The sequence below is a fragment of the Erythrolamprus reginae genome, chromosome 1, assembly GCF_031021105.1.
Source record: "Erythrolamprus reginae isolate rEryReg1 chromosome 1, rEryReg1.hap1, whole genome shotgun sequence".
Lineage (NCBI taxonomy): Eukaryota > Metazoa > Chordata > Lepidosauria > Squamata > Dipsadidae > Erythrolamprus > Erythrolamprus reginae.
In genome coordinates, this window is record NC_091950.1 from 19,580,656 (window position 1) to 19,599,932 (window position 19,277).

Consider the following 19,277-nt stretch of genomic DNA (forward strand, 5'->3'; position numbering starts at 1 on the left):
CAATGCAACTCGCGGAGTGCTGGAGAGACATGGGCATATCCGAACATGACTCCAGGACACTGCAATGGTCATAAATATGAACCCAGTTGCCAAGCATCCAGATTTAGATCATGTAACCATGGGGATGCTGCAGCGGTCATAAATCACTTTTTTTCAATCCTATTGCAACATCCAATTCAAGGGCTACCTGTAATTTTGAAAGAGCCAGATTTTCCATTTGTGACTTTGTCTCCGCTTGTGCGCAGAAAGTCTTGGATTCCGTTTGCTCCCCCGAGAAGACTCCCACCTTCCCCATAGATCCCTGCTTTCTTTTGAGTTTGATTGGGATTGGATGCTTATAAGAAAGACTTTTAAAAAAAAAATTTTTTTTAATTAATTTTCATAAAATAGACGAACAGACACACATACATTTAACACAAAAGTGGGGTTATATTTCCCCGCTTATCTCAAAAGTATAAATTTGAATACAGAAAAAAGAATACACATTTAAATACAATTCATTATTATAAATGTTAAGAAATAATTTGTTAAACTTCTCATTATAATTTTTCATATTTAAACTAATTCTAATATAAATTCAAGATTCATCTCATAATAATTCTTCATATGTAAACTGATTCTAATATATTTCTAAAACAAACATATTCTAACTAATTCTGTTATAACACATAAATCTTATCTTTGCCAAAACAATTTACTCATTTATTTAATTTTTATCTTAACCTTCTACTGTTTCTTCTTATTTATCCATATATAAACTTTGTTCCATGTATCATAAAATTCCGTATCTTCTTGATCATTTAAGCGTCTTGTCATCCTATCCATTTCAGCGCAATCTAATATTTTTGTAATAACTTCTTCCTCTTTGGGGATATTCTCCCCTTTCCAATTTTGCGCATATATTATCCTGGCCGCAGTTAAAATATGTATAACTAGATATAAAATTTTATAAGAAAGACTTTTGATGGGATTGGATGCTTATAAGAAATATTTTTCTCTCCCCGCCTCCCCCCGCTTCATTTCCCAGGCCTCCCCAAATTCATTGAAAGGGGCAGCTGGGACATCCGCCCAGGTAAACGCTTCGACCGCCACCAGCATCGCTTCCATCGTCAATTCGAACGACTCTCCTGCCAGCCGGCAAGCAGCTGCTAAGTTGGCATTGCGGAAACAGCTGGAGAAAACCCTGCTGGAAATCCCTCCACCCAAACCGCCGGCTCCCGAAATGAACTTCCTGCCCAGTGCGGCTAATAATGAGTTCATCTACCTGGTTGGGTTGGAAGAAGTGGTGCAGAACCTACTAGAAGCTCAAGGTGAGGAGGAGGAGGAAAAGCTGTTAAGGGGCCAAACCGGGGGTCGGGAACCTTAAACACTCTAAAAGAGCCATTTGGACCCATTTCCCACAGAAAAGAAAACACAGGGAGCCCCAAAACCCTTTTGACATATAAAATGAAGATAACGCTGCATATACAGTGGTATCTCGTGATACGAACCCCTCATGATATGAACATCTCGAGATATGAACCCAGGGTTCGGAAATTTTTTGCCTCTTCTTACGAACTTTTTCCAGCTTACAAACCCACCGCAGATCGCAAAATGGCGCTCTGCTGGGTGCCACCGCCCAGCTGTCACCTTTTAAAACAGCCAGGGGGCTTCTCGGCGTTCTCCCGAACCCGAACTTTTTGGGTTCGGGTTCGGGAGGCCACCAAGAAGCGCCGCCGCCTGACTGTCACCTTCTGAAACAGCCTGGGGGCTTCTCAGAGTTCTCCCGAACCCGAACTTTTCGGGTTCAGGCTCCGGAGGCCGCCAAGAAGCGCCCGGCTGTTTCAGAAAGTTACAGCCGGGCAGCGCCAACCAGCAGAGCGCCATTTTTGCGATTGGCGGCAGCGTTTTCGGCCAATCTGGAGGCTGGAAAGGAGGTGGGGAATCCCAATAGGGAATTCCATGGGCGGAGCTTTGACGTATTGTTTTTTTACCTTTATGCTATGTATAAAAAATAGAATAGAATAGAATTTTATTGGCCAAGTGTGATTGGACACACAAGGAATTTGTCTTGGTGCAGATGCTCTCAGCGTACATAAAAGAAAAAGAGACATTTGTCAAGAATCATGTGGTACAACACTTAATGATTGTCATAGGGGTCAAATAAACAATGAAGAAATTAATCAATATTAATAAAAAATCTTAGGATGCAAGCAACAAGTTCCAGTCATACAGTCCTAAGTGGGAGCAAAAAACTACAGTGTTGCATTTGTGAAATCAGTGAACTGCTACAGAGAGAACAATTTTTTCCCCCCGCATGCAACAAAAATGTTGAATTCTTGGGGGGGGGGGAGATGGTTCAAAAATCTCTCTAAATTGCGTGCTGGCAGGCGTTGCACATTGGTGGTTGTGGTGCATATTTTGAGTGACAGCGGCAGGAGAGGGATGAAAGAGCCACATGTGGCTCCAGAGTCATGGGTTGCAGACCCCTGGGCCAAACGTTGAAGCCTTTCAAATTTAGAACTCTGGGAACTGTAGTCCTAGCACTATTGACGGCCACCTACAGAGAAACAAAGCTGAGATGTACATTGCTTAGAGTTGTCAGCTGCTGCTGGACTTCAGTTCCCATCATGCTTGATTTTTAGTCATGTTGAATAGAGGTTGATAGAGGTTGATAGCTTCTCTGGGGGGCTCTAGGATTGGAAAAGCAATTTTTAGAATACCTTAACTGTCTGCTCTCAATATCTATCTACAGTATCTGTCTGTCTGTCTGTCATTTATTTATTTATTTATTCATTCATTCATTCATTCATTCATTCAATTTATAGGCCAGCCTTCTTCTGACAGACTCAGGGCGGTATACAAGGTTAAAAACAGAAATACAGTAATCCCTCGTTACTTCGCGGTTCATCTTTTCCAGATTCGCTACTTCACGGGTTTTCAAAGGGGGCTTAAATCCATTGAACAATATAAATCCATTAAAAATCCATAAACTTCTTCTACAGTACTACTGTCCTCTATTAAAGAAACTGGTAGGATATCACATGTAGTTCCAGCTGAGAAATATTGGGGGAAAGATAAAAAGCAACGTGAGAAAATACTATTTCACTGAAAGAGTAGTAGATCCTTGGAACAAACTTCCAGCAGACGTGGTTGGTAAATCCACAGTAACTGAATTTAAACATGCCTGGGATAAACATATATCCACTGTAAGATAAAAATACAGGAAATAGTATAAGGGCAGACTAGATGGACCATGAGGTCTTTTTCTGCCGTCAGTCTTCTATGTTTCTATGTTTCTATTATAGAATGACTGTTTAGGGTGCATTTTAAAAGGTTAAATACATTAAAAAATATATTTCCTCTATTTCACGGAAATTCGTTTTTCACGGGTGGTCTTGGAACGCATCCCCCCTGAAAAAAGAGGGATCACTGTACAAAGTTTTTTAAAACCCCAAATAAAAACACTCATCTATCATTCATTCATAAATAGCCTCCGGAGCAAGATGTTGTTTCTCAACAGCCCCTGACCTGCTGCGAAAGCCATGTTTTTAAGGCCTTTCAGTAGGCCAGGACTGTGGGGGCAGTGTAAATATCCGGAGGGGGGGGACGGACTTGGTTCCAGAGCTCCCATAGAGAAGGCCCACCCCCGCGGCCCCTCCAGCTGGCACTGCTAGCCTGACGGGACCTGGAAAAAGCCGACCCTGTGGGATCTGACCGGTCGCTGGGGCATATGAGGCAGGAGACAGTCACGTAAATAATCTGGTCATCAATTAAAATTTAAAAAACAAGGCTTTTCTGCTAGACCCCACCAGCTGAAATTTTAATTGATGGATTAGAAATATGTTTGCCTTAAAGAGGGAATATGATCTGTTTGTTTTCTGGGTTATTTTGGGTGAGACATTTTTTTGGCTTGCAGAGGTGTTTTTAAAGAAGCCACCAAGAAGCCCTTGATTCAACTCTACTTGCTGTGTTAGAACTTTTCTTTGTAAACCTCTGTTGCTTCCAGGGTGGCTCCCAGTCTTCTAAAACGCAACTCTGGTGCATTGAACTGTTAAATTGACTTGAGGAATTGAATTGAATTCTTTATTGACCAAGTGTGATTGGACAGACAAGGAATTTGTCTTTGGTGCATATGCTCTCAGTGTACATTAAAAAAAAGATACATTTGTCAAGAATCATGAGGGACAACACCACTTCATGATTGTCATAGGGGTCAAATAAGCAATCAGGAAACAATCAATATTAATTAAAATCTTGATACAAGCAACAAGTTACAGTCATACAATCATAAGTGGGAGGAGATGGGTCCAGGATGTGAGGGGTCAATAAATATTTTTTTGACTTGTGCAGTACACAGGTCCTCAATGGAAGACGGGTTGGCCGTAATTGGGGTGGGTTTTTTGCATTTCTGATCATCCTCTGAAGTCTGTGTCGGTCTTGTTGGGTTGCAGAACCGAGCCAGACAGTGATAGAGGTGCAGATAGAGAAGATGACCATCCTACCCTTAATTCCTTCCACTCCTTGCTAGCTTTTTCCTGGCCCTCTTTAGAGGTTGGAAGCCCCTGGTTGACCTCTTTGTCTCTTGCGCAGGGAAAGTCTCCATCAGCCCCTCCTCGCAGGAGCCCTACACCTGCGTCCAGTGCAAGACGGACTTCACCTGTCGCTGGAGGGAGGAGAAGAGCGGCTCCATCATGTGCGAGACGTGCATGTCCTCCAATCAGAAGAAGGCGCTGAAGGCCGAGCACACGAGCCGGCTGAAGGCCGCCTTTGTGAAGGCCTTGCAACAGGAGCAGGAGATCGAGCAGCGGATATTGCAACAGGCCGCCTCCCCGATTCAGAGCAAGCCGGAACAGATAGCTCAGCAGCATCACTCGCTCAAGCAGGTAGGTGGATACAGGAAGTCCTCAGCTTACATGAACTGGGGTGGCGCATAGTGGTTGGAATGCAGTACTGCAGGCTACTTGTTCCAACAGCCTGCAGTTCAACCCTCACCAGCTCAAGGTTGACTCAGCCTTCCATCTTTCCAAGGTGGGTAAAATGAGGACCCAGGTTGTTGGGGGCAATAGGCCGACTCTGCGAACCGCTTAGAGAATAATAATAATAATAATAATAATAATAATAATTATTATTATTATTATTATTATTATTATTATTATTATTTATTGGATTTGTATGCCGCCCCTCTCCGCAGACTCGGGGTGGCTAACAACAATAATAAACACAACATGTACAATCCAATAATAAAAAACAACTAAAAACCCTTATTATAAAACCAAACATACACACAAACATACCATGCATAACTTGTAATGGCCTAGGGGGAAGGGCTATCTCAACTCCCCCATGCCTGGCGGTATAAATGTGTCTTGAGTAGTTTACGAAAGACAGGAAGGGTGGGGGCAGTTCTAATCTCCGGGGGGGAGTTGGTTCCAGAGGGCTGGGGCCACCACAGAGAAGGCTCTTCCCCTGGGGCCCGCCAAACGACATTGTTTAGTCAACGGGACCCGGGGAAGGCCAACTCTGTGGGACCTTATCGGTCGCTGGGATTCGTGCGGTAGCAGGCGGTTCCGGAGGTAGTGGTAGTAGTGGTATATAAGCCTAAATGCTATTGAGCCACTTCGGTATGAACCCACCACTGCTGGTAGGGGAGTTGGGCGATTCTTTTGCCTCCGGGGATTCAAGGAAGCTTCCCTGAAATGTCCAGAGGACGAAACGGTCTTTGCAAAGGCCGAAAATCAGCTGGTGCGTTGGAGCTGACACAGGACCAAGACTCGCATGCCTTCCCATATGGCTTCGCATGCCACCTGTGGCACATGTGCCCTAGGTTCGTCATCACGGGCAGTAATGGGCTGCTGCCGCCACAGGGGGGCGATGCAATGGGGATAGTAAGTTTATGCACTATTTATTGAATACTTAATCATTGTTTAATTGTCCTTATTTCTCTAGTAGCTTAGTATGATCCTTTGGGAAATAATTAAATAGTATGTTTTGACCCATAAACACTTAAATCATTTTAATCATTGTCTAGAACTGGATAAAATTAAAGAAAATTGAGCTACTTGCCTAATCTGTTATCGTACTGAACCTTAAAATGTTACTGTGCTCCTCAACAAATAATGCTGTCTATCATTTGTCCTTTTTGTGGATATTCAAATAATGTGACTTAATCAACTGAAAGAGAGTCCAAGCCCCTATTTGAAAACTTACCTTGGCCAGTAAGCCACTGCCACCCAGTCACATGATCTTTAAGCCACCCCCGGTCACATGATTGTCAAGTCACCCCCCCATCTGGTCACATGGCTGGCAAGCCACTCCTACCTGGTCACATGACCATCAAGCCACACCCGCACAATAAGCCACACCCACAGTGTAATAGTAAAAAATTTTTGCAGCCCTTCACTGATCACGGGTATAGGGTCTCCTCCTTGGCCAGGGGGTTGGACTAGTGGACATCCTCCGAGGTCCCTTTCAACTCTATTCTGATCAGACCACAGTGTTTTCCAAACTTAGGAACTTTTGAGATGCGTGGACTTCAGCTCCCAGAATTCCCCACCCCGCAAAGCTTCGACTCTGGAAATTGAAGTCCACATACCTTAGAACAGTGGTCCCCAAACTACGGCCCGTGGGCCGTATGCAGCCCGCTGAGGCCATTTATCCGGCCCGCGGGTGAGTGACACAACACAGTGTTCCATCTAATTTTCTATGAATAAAATGCGGTATTTTGTTAGTAACTAATATCAATCATCAAAAAAGTTGCAAAAGTTTTTTTTCTAATTTTGTCATCCAGTTGCATTCATTTTCTTTTAATTAAATTTCCTCCTTAATGTTCCTTCAAAAAGTACACCAATTATATTTCTAACGTATTAACCATTATGCCAAAGTGCTTCCTTCTTTCTTTATACATTTTTCTATAAGCCAAGAAAACCTACAATCAGATGTTAACAAAAGAAACTTAAAAACAAAACATAAACATATATGAATTTCAGATTCATTCCCCCCTCCTCTAAATAGTACATTCCCATTTTGTTTTTTACTTTAAAATAAGGTATGTGCAGTGTGCATAGGGATTTGTTCATAGTTTTTTTTAATAGTCCGGCCCTCCAACAGTCCAAGGCACAGTGAACTGGCCCCAGGTGTAAAAAGTTTGGGAACCCCTGCCTTAGAAGTTCCCCAAGCTTGGGAAATAACTGCTCTATATTAGTGATGGCGAACCTATGGTATGGGTGCCACAGGTGGCACGCGAGCCGTTGCCCTAGCTTAGCTCCAATGTGCATGTGTGTGTTGGCCAGCTGATTTTGGGCTCACACAGAGGCTCTGGGAGGGTGTTTTTGGCTTCCAGAGATCTTCTGGAGGGAGGGAGAGGACGTTTTTATCCTCCCCCAGCTCCAGGGAAGCCTTTGGAGCCAGGGGAGGGCAAAACACAAGCCTACTGGGCCCACCAGAAGTTGTTTCCTGCCTCCAGAAGGCATACGGGAGGTGGAGGAAGCTGTTTTTGCCCTCCCCGTGCATTGAATTATGGGTGTGCAGAGCGCAGCCGCGAGAGCCATCATGGGGCTTCCAAGATTCGCCCACGTTTCTTCAACACTCCGTGGCTTGCATTGGCTGCCGATCAGTTTCCGGTCACAATTCAAAGTGTTGGTCATGACCTTTAAAACCCTACATGGCATTGGACCAGATTACCTCCAGAACCGGCTGCTACCGCACGAATCCCAGCGACCGATAAGAGTTGGCCTTCTCCGGGTCCCGTCGACTAAACAATGTCGTTTGGCGGGCCCCAGGGGAAGAGCCTTCTCTGTGGCGGCCCCGGCCCTCTGGAACCAACTCCCCCCGGAGATTAGAACTGCCCCCACCCTCCCTGTCTTTCGTAAACTACTCAAGACTCATTTATACCGCCAGGCATGGGGGAGTTGAGATATTCCTTCCCCCTAGGCCATTACAAGTCATGCATGGTATGTTTGTGTGTATGTTTGGTTTTATAATAGGGGTTTTTAGTTATTTTTTATTATTGGATTGTACATGTTGTGTTTATTATTGTTGTTAGCCGCCCCGAGTCTGCAGAGAGGGGCGGCGTACAAATCCAATAAATAATAGTTGTTGTTGTTGTTGTTGTTGTTGTTGTTGTTGTTATTATTATTATTATTATTATTATTATTATTATTATTATTATTATTATTATTGGCAACTTGAAGATATCTGGACTTCAATTCCCAGAATTCCCCAGCCAGCAAATTCCCTGGCTGGGGAATTCTGGGAGTTGAAGTCCAGATATCTTCAAGTTGCCACGGTTGGGAAACACTGCTCTATATGATTCCAAGAATTTGATTCTACCCTTGAACTCCTTCCCAGCCCTTGAATTTCATGGTTTATTTTCTCTTCCTTGTCTTGGGTCATTGTTCAGGCCTCCAGCCAGCTGCCCCGAAGTGCCAGCACCCCTCGCGGAGTCTTGCATGCATTTAGCCAGTCGCCCAAGTTGCAGAACGCCTCCGGTGTGGCCGTACTTGGTGGCAGGCAAGGTAAGCGTGCTCAGAGACCCATCGGCAAAGGAGGTGCTTACACTTGGAAGAAGACAACCGTCAACGCAGGTAGATGAATCGCTCTCGAGACCTCTTGTCTTTATCGCCGCTGGCCGCGCTCCCTTGCCCGGCCAGCATTCTTTCTGAAAGGGGTGGAAAAAACCTCCCCATCTCTTGGTGAAAAGGGTGTTTTCTCTTTATTTCTCTTCTTTTCTCCTTGGTGCATTCGCTCTTTCAAAGCTAATATAAGTTATGCTAAGGCCTTTCTCCGCTATCGTGAAATATTAAAGGTAGTCCTCAACTTACGACGCCCAAATTTCTCTTGCTAAGCAAGACATTGGTTGAAGTGAGTTTTGCCTCGCTTTACGGCCTTTTTGTGCCACAGTCCAATTGTTAAGTTGTTAAATCAATTGTTAACAACATGGGCCAGGGTGGCGCAGCAGGTAGAGTCCTGTACTGCAGGCCACTGAAGCTGACTGTAGATCTGCAGGTCAGCAGTTCAAATCTCATCACCGGCTCAAGGTTGACTCAGCCTTCCATCCTTCCGAGATGGGTAAAATGAGGACCCGGATTGTGGGGGCAATAGGCTGGCTCTGTTAAAAGGTGCTATTGCTAACATGTTGTAAGCCGCCCTGAGTCTAAGGAGAAGGGTGGCATAAAAATTGAATAAATAAATAAATGGTTGTTAAAGTGAATCCAGCTTCGCTTTTGACTTTGCCCATCAGAAGGTCAGAAAAGCTGATCACATGATCCAAGGACACTGCAACCATCATAAATACTAACATCTGGATTTTGATCATGTAACCATGGGGATGCTACAACGGTGGTGGGGATGACCCATAAGTCATTTTTTTTTTCATATTGTTAAATGAACTGTTATAAGTCAAGAACTACCTGCATATCGATTCTGAGCCAACTCAGGGATATTGGGAAATACCAGTGTCCTTTTGGTGACTCTCTTTAGAGCTACAGATTATAAAATCTTGGGTCTGTTTAATTTATATTACTTATTGTTAAAAGTCCAAAAGTGGTATGTTTTTCTAGGTTCTTTCTGACAACAACGAAACCCACTCTGGGATCATGCGATAAATACCCCTCTCTTTGTTTTGAGATGGGGCGGAATGCGTGTATTTGTATATGTCTTTTTTTTTTTTTAAAAAAATAGATTTCTTCACATATATCGTTTGTATTTACAATGTTGTACGCTGCTCTGAGTCGCTTCAAGAAGGGCGGCATAGAAGTGTAATAAATAAAGAAATGCTTCTAGTTCACTTGTGTCTGTCAGTTGTCGGAGAGCCGGTCGTGAAGGCTTTGTGCATATGCAGAGGGTAAAAGAACTTTAATGGCGGTGTCCTGGCGGGTAGGCGGAGACTCATGCTGCCTTCGCGACCAACTCTCTGACGGCCGACAGGCACGAGTGAACTGGGAGTATTTTATCCCTGAAAAGAAGGACAAGGGGAGATATACTCTCAGTGTTCCAATATTTATATTTATCTCTGGAGAGGGCAATTGAACAAACTGATCAGATTTCACCATCATCGTTGTTGTTGTTATTGTTATTATTGTTATTAATCCCAGTGACCGATTAGGTCCCACAGAGTTGGCCTTCTCCGGGTCCCGTCGACTAAACAATGTCGTCTGGCGGGTCCCAGGGGAAGAGCCTTCTCTGTGGTGGCCCCGACCCTCTGGAACCAGCTGCCCCCACCCTCCTTGCCTTCCGTAAACTCCTTAAAACTCACGTCTGCCGTCAGGCATGGGGGAATTGAGGCATTCCCCCTCCCTCCCCCGGGCCTATATAATTTATGTATGGTGTGACTGTGTGTATGACCGATTTAATAATGGGGTTTTTTAATGTTTTTTAAATTTATTAGATTTGTTGTGAATTGTCTTATTGTATGCTGTGAGCCGCCCCGAGTCTACGGAGAGGGCCGGCATACAAATCTAATAAATAAATAAATTATTATTCAAATTCACATTTATTATGGTAGTCCTGGACTCATGACCTCGATTGAGCCCAAAAGCAACTTTGTTCCTTTTTTGCCCCCCCCCCCCCCGTTCTTAAATGAAACACTTGCAGTTATTAAGTTAGTAATTGTAACTTTGGTCACTGAACGAAGGGTTGTAAGTCAAGAACTTACCTGTATTTGAAGTCCTACATAAATGGAAGTTCTACATTTTCAGCGTTTTTTACAGTGGGACTTAAGCATCAGGGAGACAAATGGTTTTCACCATCACTTTAAAATGACCCCCCAAAATAGCTTACTTGGAGACAATTGAAAATAAGGATAGTTTGCCTCTTGCTCCCATTTCCATCCTTAATTAATAGGAGGGGGTCAAAAGCATATGGCCTGCATTTGACCATTTTGCCACTAGAACGGTGAGCACGCAGGGCCTACAATCCATATTTTTACAATCCTGCCAATCTGCTCTGTTGGGACATTTGGCGCTAGACTTATGGTTGCGGGTCAGCACAACCCGAGGAACTGTATTAAAGAGTAGCAGCATTAGAAAGGTTGAGAACCACTGGTCTAGATCAATGTTTCTTAATCTTGGCAGCTTGAAGATGAGTGGACTCCAAGTCCCAGAATTCCTCAGCCAGCCATGCTGGCTGGGGAATTCTGGGAGTTGAAGTCCACCCATTTTCAAGTTACTATATTTGAGGAATGCTCTCCTAGACAATACTACTGTGATACCTTGTCTTACAAACTTAATTGGTTCTGGGACGAGGTTCTTAAGGTGAAAAGTTTGTAAGACGAAACAATGTTTCCCATAGGAATCAATGGAAAAGTGATTAATGCGTGCAAGCCCAAAATTCACCCTTTTTGCCAGCCGAAGGGATTCCCATGAGACTCCCCTCCATGGGAAACCCCACCTCCGGACTTCCGTTGCCAGCGAAGCGCTCGTTTTTGCGATGCTGGGATTCCCCTGCTGGGATTCCCCTGCAGCATCACAAAAACACGGAAGTGGGGTTTCCCATGGAGGGGAGCCTCAGGGGAATCTCAGCAGTGCAAAAACAGGTGCTTCGCTGGCAACGGAAGTCCGGAGGCGGGGCATCCCAGCGGCGGCAGTGGGTTTGTAAGGTGAAAATAGTTTGTAAGAAGAGGCAAAAAAATCTTAAACCCCTGGTTTGTATCTCAAAAAGTTTGTATGACGAGGCGTTTGTAAGACGAGGTATCACTGTATTAGTTTATCCCTTCATAGCTTATTTCAATGCCCCCTTTGTTGTTCCTTTTCTCCAGGAGGGACGTTGAACTTCGTTAACCCTGGTCTCACCGTGCACAAAACCACCTCCTCGGCTGTAGACCGCCAGCGCGAATATCTCTTGGATATGATTCCTCCACGGTCCATCCCTCAATCAGCCACATGGAAATAACGCAGGAACCTCCGCCCCGAGTGGAAGACTTCCAAGAAAAAAAAAAGTGGTTTTTTTTTTTGTCTATTACATCTCCTTGGTTTTTTTTTTCCCCCCTTCTCCTCTTCCTTTCGATTCTGCCATCCTTCCCTACGAAATCTCTCCACGCAGTGGGAAAGCCGCTTTCAAGTCTAACTGGATCTGCCCATGAGGTTTGCCGGAAAGTATTTTTATATATATATATATAATTTGTAATTTTTACATATATATATATATATATATATATATATTATGCCAGTTGCATCAGAGTCTAATTTGCTTCCTGCTGGATAGAATGGACGTTGAAAAAGGGTGGTAGTGAACATTTAGGCTACCAAGTTCTTGCAAACTTTTTTTTTTCCCCCGGTCCGATGGTTGAGACCATCTCTGGGGAGAATCTCGATTTAATATTATTGTTTCCTCTGTGTATTTTGTCTCTTTTAGTTTGGGGGTTGTTATTATTATTTTCTCTCTCTTTTTTTTTTTTGATCAGCACTAGATGGAACAAGGACTCGTGCAAAGCGTTTTGACGGCTCGATTGCTTTCGGTCTCAATCCCTTCTTCCTTTCTTACATACCATCTCTTTTTTTAAAAACAAAAAAAAGTTTTCCTTAGCTGAAGTTTACTTTGGTTGATCATACAGTGGCCCTTTGCGACCAAGGATGTACTTCTCCCGTTCGTAGAAAGCAGGAGTGTGGGAGCTGGCGACATTTGGGGTGGAGGGGAACCCCAGAAATATGGACCACTTTCAACTCACGGCCTTGTTTTCTCCAAACCCCACTGTAATTCCCGAGGAGGCTCGATTCCAAAGGATAAAAGCAGGAGCTTGGTGTTTTGGTTTGGAGGTTTCCTTTAGTTTTATCTTTAACCCAGTAATAACTTATACTACGAGCAAAATGCAAGACGGACTTGCCACCACCAGAAGAAATGGAGCAACTGAACACAGGATGGGCATCTTCTTGTTTCCGGGGTCTTTTTTTTTTTTTTTTTTTAAATAAATAGAATTTTGTTTCAGACAGATGTTCTGCTCTGGACCTTTGCTGGTTGAAAGAATTACTGGACAGTTTATATAAAACAGCTCTATTGAATCTCCTCAATCGGAAACGAATGAACAGGTGGTTGTTTTTTGGGTTGTTGTCGGGGTGGTTTTTTTTTAAGAAAAAAAAATATGAAAAGAAAAAATAAGTCTGATGCTCCCAAAGAGAAAAATGAGCTGGGTGGAGATGAAAAAAATGTTTTTTCCCTCTGCAAAGAAAAAAAAAAAGCAGCATCTGATTGAATCTCCCTTCCCCTTTTCCTTTTTTTTCCCTTAGAAAGGTTTTTACTTGGCTGTCTTAAGAACAGTCTGCAATTTAGTCATGTGGAGCAGAAGGGACCAGAGAAGTACATTTTTTTTGTGTTTTAAAAAAAATAAGAAATAAATAAAAACAACACCACCAGACAAAAGTCCATATCTCTCTTCCTACCAATTGTTGTGGGGGTAAAAGAAAACAGCCTCGCCATAGGTGAACCATTATATTACTGGTGCCCTCCCTACGTGTTGGACTGAGCTCCCATAATTCCCAGCCAGTGGCATAAACAGAGGGTACCTAGTGTAGCAGGGGAGGAGACAAACCCACGGGGTCTCCGGCTTTATAAGCACAACACGGGCGCAAAAAGCTGCTGTCTGTAGTATGTTCAATCCCATCCTTAGAAATGTCACCGAGTTTTAACTCTAGCATCTTGACTAATGTTGGCTTTAAACTGCACTTCCTCTTCCCATGCCCCCTGCCAAATTCAGTAAAATTGGGGGGGGGGGGTGTCATAGTCTTATTTTTTTTCCCTTTGATGCCATTTTTTTAAAGAAAAATTTGATAGTAGAGGCAGAAGTACAGACCTTTCTATTACCTATTCATACTAGCGTATTGGTACTAGATCTAGTGCTGATATAAGAGTTTGTTGCAAAAAAAAAAAAAATTATATATAAATAAATGCATATATAAATATAAATATATATAAATATATATATAAGACTATATAAAGCCGGGTGGGAGGGGATTAATACTGTGTGCAGGCAAACCTTTTTTGAGGTCTGGTATTTTGTTAGCTACAAGTGAGATGCCTAATTTAAGAACAGACCTACAGATGTTACTGTATCAGGAAGGGCTCCCGTTCCAATGACAGCTCTTGCGTTTTAATAAAAAAAAAGTTCTTCCCAATTCCCCCATTTTTACTTTTCTGTAAGCTTGAGAATATTTAGATAATAATGTTTTAAAGTTCTGGTGGATAGCAAGCGTTATAGGATTTTAATTTTTTTGTACAACGAATTTCAGTGTTTGTGGTGGGGCCCGCTTTTTCTTGTACATCAAAACTATTGCTTTACTCTCTCATCCTCACCTCTGTTTGAATTTAGTAGGCTTTAAAAGCATTCTTGTTGATTTTCTACCCAAAGTTAAGATACCTTAATACCGTTGTTGTTCTTTCCCTCTCTCTTGCACTTCAGTTCTATATAGAATTCTGCACCAGTATAAACAATTTGAGTTCCATTCTCCTAAAGAACCTATCTCATTTCCAGATTAACTCCAAGACTTCTCTGATGGTTCAAGTAGACTTAAAACTGGTATGAAGCTGTAGTGTAGACATGTTCAATTTCTCTGGCGTTGGTTTTTTTTTTCACATTTGCATCATTGGTCTGCCTTAGATCTGATGCAAGTCGAGGTTTGCATTTCTGAAATTCTAGCCTTGCTTTTTGTGTAGGGGCTGGATTAACTTACAAATCAGGAAGGATAGGTTCATCCACGTGAAGTTTTAAAGCTGGAGCAGTTTGACCAACAGTTTGCGAACGTGTTTCCAAAAAGCCATCACTTTTTTTTTTAAAAAAAAGATGAAAACCCCCCCCAGCCATGTCAGAAATCTCTTTTTGATCGGGGTTGGAATTGTCCAGGAAATTTTGGAGGTCCAGAAAAATAAATCTTTAACTTGAAGCAATTTCTGTGTTGGATCTTTTAAGTCTCGGGTCGAATTATCAGACTTTGATAAGTCGTTATTTGGGAGAATTAGAACTTCAATACCCCGGGTATCAAATCGGTATCAAAAGGTGGCTAGGGTGTTCTAGAAAACAAGCAGTAACCTTCTGTGATGACGTCTTAAGAAAAAGATTTTGATATTCATTTAATATTGAGGAAATTTGAAATACAGTGATACCTCGTCTTACAAACGCCTCATCATACAAACTTTTTGAGACACAAACCTGGGGTTTAAGATTTGTTTGCCTCTTACAAACTATTTTCACCTTACAAACCCGCCGCCGCCGCTGGGATGCCCCGCTTCCGGACTTCCGTTGCCAGCAAAGCACCCGTTTAAACGGGCACTTCGCTGGCAACGGAAGTTTGGAGGTGGGGTTTCCCTGCGAGGGGAGCCTCAGTGAAATCGCAGCATCACAAAAACACAGAGGCCCAGGGGTGGGGTTTTGAAGACTTCGGTGTTTTTGCGATGCTGCGATTTCACTGAGGCTCCCCTCGCTGGGAAACCCCACCTCCGGACTTCGATTGCCAGCGAAGCGCTCATTTTTGTGATGCTGGGATTCCCCTGCTGGGATTCCCCTGCAGCATTGCAAAAACACAAGTCCAGAGGTGGGGTTTCCCATGGAGGGGAGCCACAGGGGAATTCCAGCAGTGCAAAAACGGGCGCTTCGGCTGGCAAAAGGGGTGAATTTTGGGCTTGCACGCATTAATCGCTTTTCCATTGATTCCTATGGGAAACATTGTTTCGTCTTACAAACTTTTCACCTTAAGAACCTCATCCTGGAACCAATTAAGTTTGTAAGATGAGGTATCACTGTATATCTGAATACGATAAGCAAAGCTTTCTGATATTATGTATTAACAGAGGTAAACGTAACAGTGGTGACAAAATTGTCTTAATCCTTTTTTCTTCTGATTCCTCTTCACCTGCAATATATTTTCTTGCTAGGAAGAGAAACATTAATGTAGTTTTGCTAATGACACAAGTATGTTTGTAGCTGCACTCCTATCTGAAAGTGGACTCGGATGGAAAACAGAGAAGTGTCTGAAAAGTCATAATAAAAACACTATAATTGCAGCCAAAAATCAAAACCTCTGGAGCACAACAACTGCACTAAATGGATTAAAAGCCTGCATGCTTTTGTCATCTGAGTTCTTATTTATTTCATGGATTTCCATTGTGAGTCACTCAAGATGCATTCCTAAGTGTGGGAAGCCACATAAACCTTTAAAATAAGTAAATGACCTTCGCTTGCCATCAAAAAATTTCATGTGGCATGCAATGCAAGCTATTTGCTATTAGCTATTTGCACGCTAAATTGAGTGAGCTGGTAGCCTGCCATTGTGCTCATGTTGTAAACATAAAACGTGAATTCTACCGGTTGGAAGTCAGGCGTGCTGAGAGATTTTCATATTCTTCCCCTGAGATCTGGAAATTATTTCAAAAGATTCCTCCAAAGTTACCCTGCAGAAAAATGGGTGGTTAATATAGAGTGCTGGTGAGACCACATTTGGAATACACTGTTCAGTTCTGGAGACCTCACCTACAAAAAGATATCGACAAAATTGAATGGGTCCAAAGACAGGCTACAAGAATGGTGGAAGGTCTTAAGCATAAAACGTATCAGGAAAGACTTCATGAACTCCATCTGTATAGTCTGGAGGACAGAAGGAAAAGGGGGGACATGATCGAAACATTTCAATATGTTAAAGGGTTAAATAAGGTCCAGGAGGGAAGTGTTTTTAATAGGAAAGTGAACACAAGAACAAGGGGACACAATCTGAAGTTAGTTGGGGGAAAGATCAAAAGCAACATGAGAAAATATTATTTTACTGAAAGAGTAGTAGATCCTTGGAAGAAAACTTCCAGCAGACGTGGTAGATAAATCCACAGTAACTGAATTTAAACATGCCTGGGATAAACATATATCCATCCTAAGATAAAATACAGAAAATAGTATAAGGGCAGACTAGATGGACCATGAGGTCTTTTTCTGCCGTCAGACTTCTATGTTTCTATGTTTCTAATTTACATTTTACAGATAAATAAATAAAAAATTGAGAACATCTGCTTTAAGAGTTACCATTGGGAGAGAACAGGAAATAATTTTTACTGAATTATATTGTTGGCTGTGTTTGGTGTTGAGTACGGCTAGTCCTTGACTTATAACCAAAATTTACCCCAAATTTTCCAATTTGTTTTGTCCCATTTTACAATCTTTTTTGATACAGTTGTTAAGGAAATCACTACCCATAAACAAATCTGGCTTCCCCCGTGGACATTGCCTATCAGAATCTGGTTACAAATGGTGATCACATGACCCTGGGACAGTACAACTGTCATAAGTACATGCCAGATGCCAAACAGACAGATTTTTTATCACATGATCATTGTAGCAGTCATAAGTGAAAACCAGTTATAAATCCCTTTTTTTCCGTGCCATTGTGACTTTGAATGGTCACTAAAATGGTTTTTAAGCCAAGAACTACCTGTACTTGTCATAAATCATTTAGCCAGATAATAAATTGGGGTTTTTTCCTGTTTGCTGATAGCATTTGATTATGAGCCCTTGGCATTCCCACAATAAAGTATACTGTACTGTATATCAATATAGTAAAATAACTCTTATGCAGGGCATAAGTGAGATGACTGTTTTTTTCACTTTGTTGTGAGCCGCCCCGAGTCTGCGGAGAGGGGCGGCATACAAATCTAAATAAACATAAACATAAACAAACTAAAGAGATATTTCCTGACAAAACAATCAGTGGAACAACTTGCACCCAGATTATTTGGGTGTATTTAATCAAGCTGTGAAAATAAAATCAAGGAATATTTTAACACTTGAAGGCAAAAGAAAGCATGAATATTATGTATTGAGGGTAAGGAGGTAAATGCCTTGTGTTTTATTATCAACCTTTTGAAATAAAAGCTTCTGAGCATGCAAGTTGTTTACTGCATAACAGGCAAATTCATGCAAGGCCAAAATAGGTCTTGTTTGGCTTTATGTGTTTTCTGGATTAAGCCACATAGTTTGTTAACCATGATTCAGGCTTCAATGTAATGTGTGGATTCAGCCAATACTATAAACAACATAAGTAGAACAAAACTTGTTCAATAGAAGCCAGAGGCTGGCCGTGGCTGCTTTGGTGATAGCTTTCCTGGAATTTGAAATCAATGTGAAGCCATGTTTTATTTCTTCTTAAAAGATTTAATTTAATTTACTTCTATGTCGCCTAATCCCATGGGACCCAATTTTTATTTATTTTATTTATTTTGTCCAATACACAATAATATACAACGAAGCTTATAGAGATATAGTAGAGAAGATATATGAGATATAGGAGAGACAATAGGACAGGGGACAGAAGGAACATTAGTGCGCTTATGTACGCCCAGGTCCTAAAATTCAATTTTTAAATTATTAACATGGTTGTTAAGGGAATCTGATTTCCCGTTGATTTTGTCAGAAGGTCATAAAAGGGATCACATGACTCAAGGACACTAGCTCATAAATCTCAGTCACTTATCAACCATCTAGGGGGGAATCACATGATCATGGGGATGCTGCAGTGGTCATAAGTGAAAAATGGTCATAAGTATACTCAATGCTGTTGTAACTTCAAATGGTCACTAAAGGAACTGTTGTAAATAGAGGACCATCTACTAATTGTTTTTATTTGTTTTGTCAAGCATGTATTAGATAACATAAATACAAACATCATTATGGATTTATGAAATACATACAAATAAATTGGGACCATTAGGACAGGATAGCAGGAACTGGGCATGGCTAGTGTAGTGAAGAGAAGGACCAGGGAAGACATGGCAGTGTTCCAATATTTGAGGGGCTGCCACGGAGAGGAGACGACAAAGCTATTTTCCAAGGGACCTGAAAGCCAGACAAGGAATGATGGTTGGAAACTCAATGAGATTGAATCTGGAAATGAGAAATTTTCTGACAACAATCAACCAATGGAGCAGACTGCCTAATGAAGTTGTGGGAGATTTATTTATTTAATGTGTGTGTGTGTGTGTGTGTGTGTGTGTGTATACATATACAGTATATATGTTTTTTTTATGTCGGATCACCCTGGTATATAGAAGGAACGTCACAGCTCCTTTTTGCCTCTAGGCCCAACCCAGGACCATTTCAAGGCAGTTAATTTATTTATAGCCGACAACTATATTCTGTATGTGTCAAATGTTTTTTTAGCTGGAATTTTAAAATTAAGGGAGACTAGGATGGTCCCATTTCGGCCTTGTTCTGGCCTCATCAGCTAGCCAAGGCAGAGTCCACCGGATCAAATCCCAGTAAGGAAGGGTGTGGCTAGCTGATGAGGCCAGAACAAGGCCGAAATGGGACCATCCTAGTCTCCCTTAATTTTAAA

General features: G+C 42.1%; 1 protein-coding gene across 4 annotated transcripts in view; it reads left to right on the forward strand.

Moving 5' to 3' along the window:
* Window positions 1–14,853, forward strand: part of GATAD2A (GATA zinc finger domain containing 2A) — a 160,048-nt gene extending 145,195 nt beyond the window's left edge. For all 4 annotated transcript variants that reach the window (XM_070746378.1, XM_070746362.1, XM_070746352.1 and 1 more), the window contains exons 9-12: window positions 1,028–1,310; window positions 4,573–4,865; window positions 8,381–8,564; window positions 11,735–14,853. In XM_070746378.1, coding sequence (XP_070602479.1) covers window positions 1,028–1,310; window positions 4,573–4,865; window positions 8,381–8,564; window positions 11,735–11,868 — 894 coding nt within the window. In that variant the 3' untranslated portion in view covers window positions 11,869–14,853. The remainder of the gene's footprint in view (window positions 1–1,027; window positions 1,311–4,572; window positions 4,866–8,380; window positions 8,565–11,734) is intronic.
* The last annotated feature ends 4,424 nt before the right edge of the window (window positions 14,854–19,277 follow it).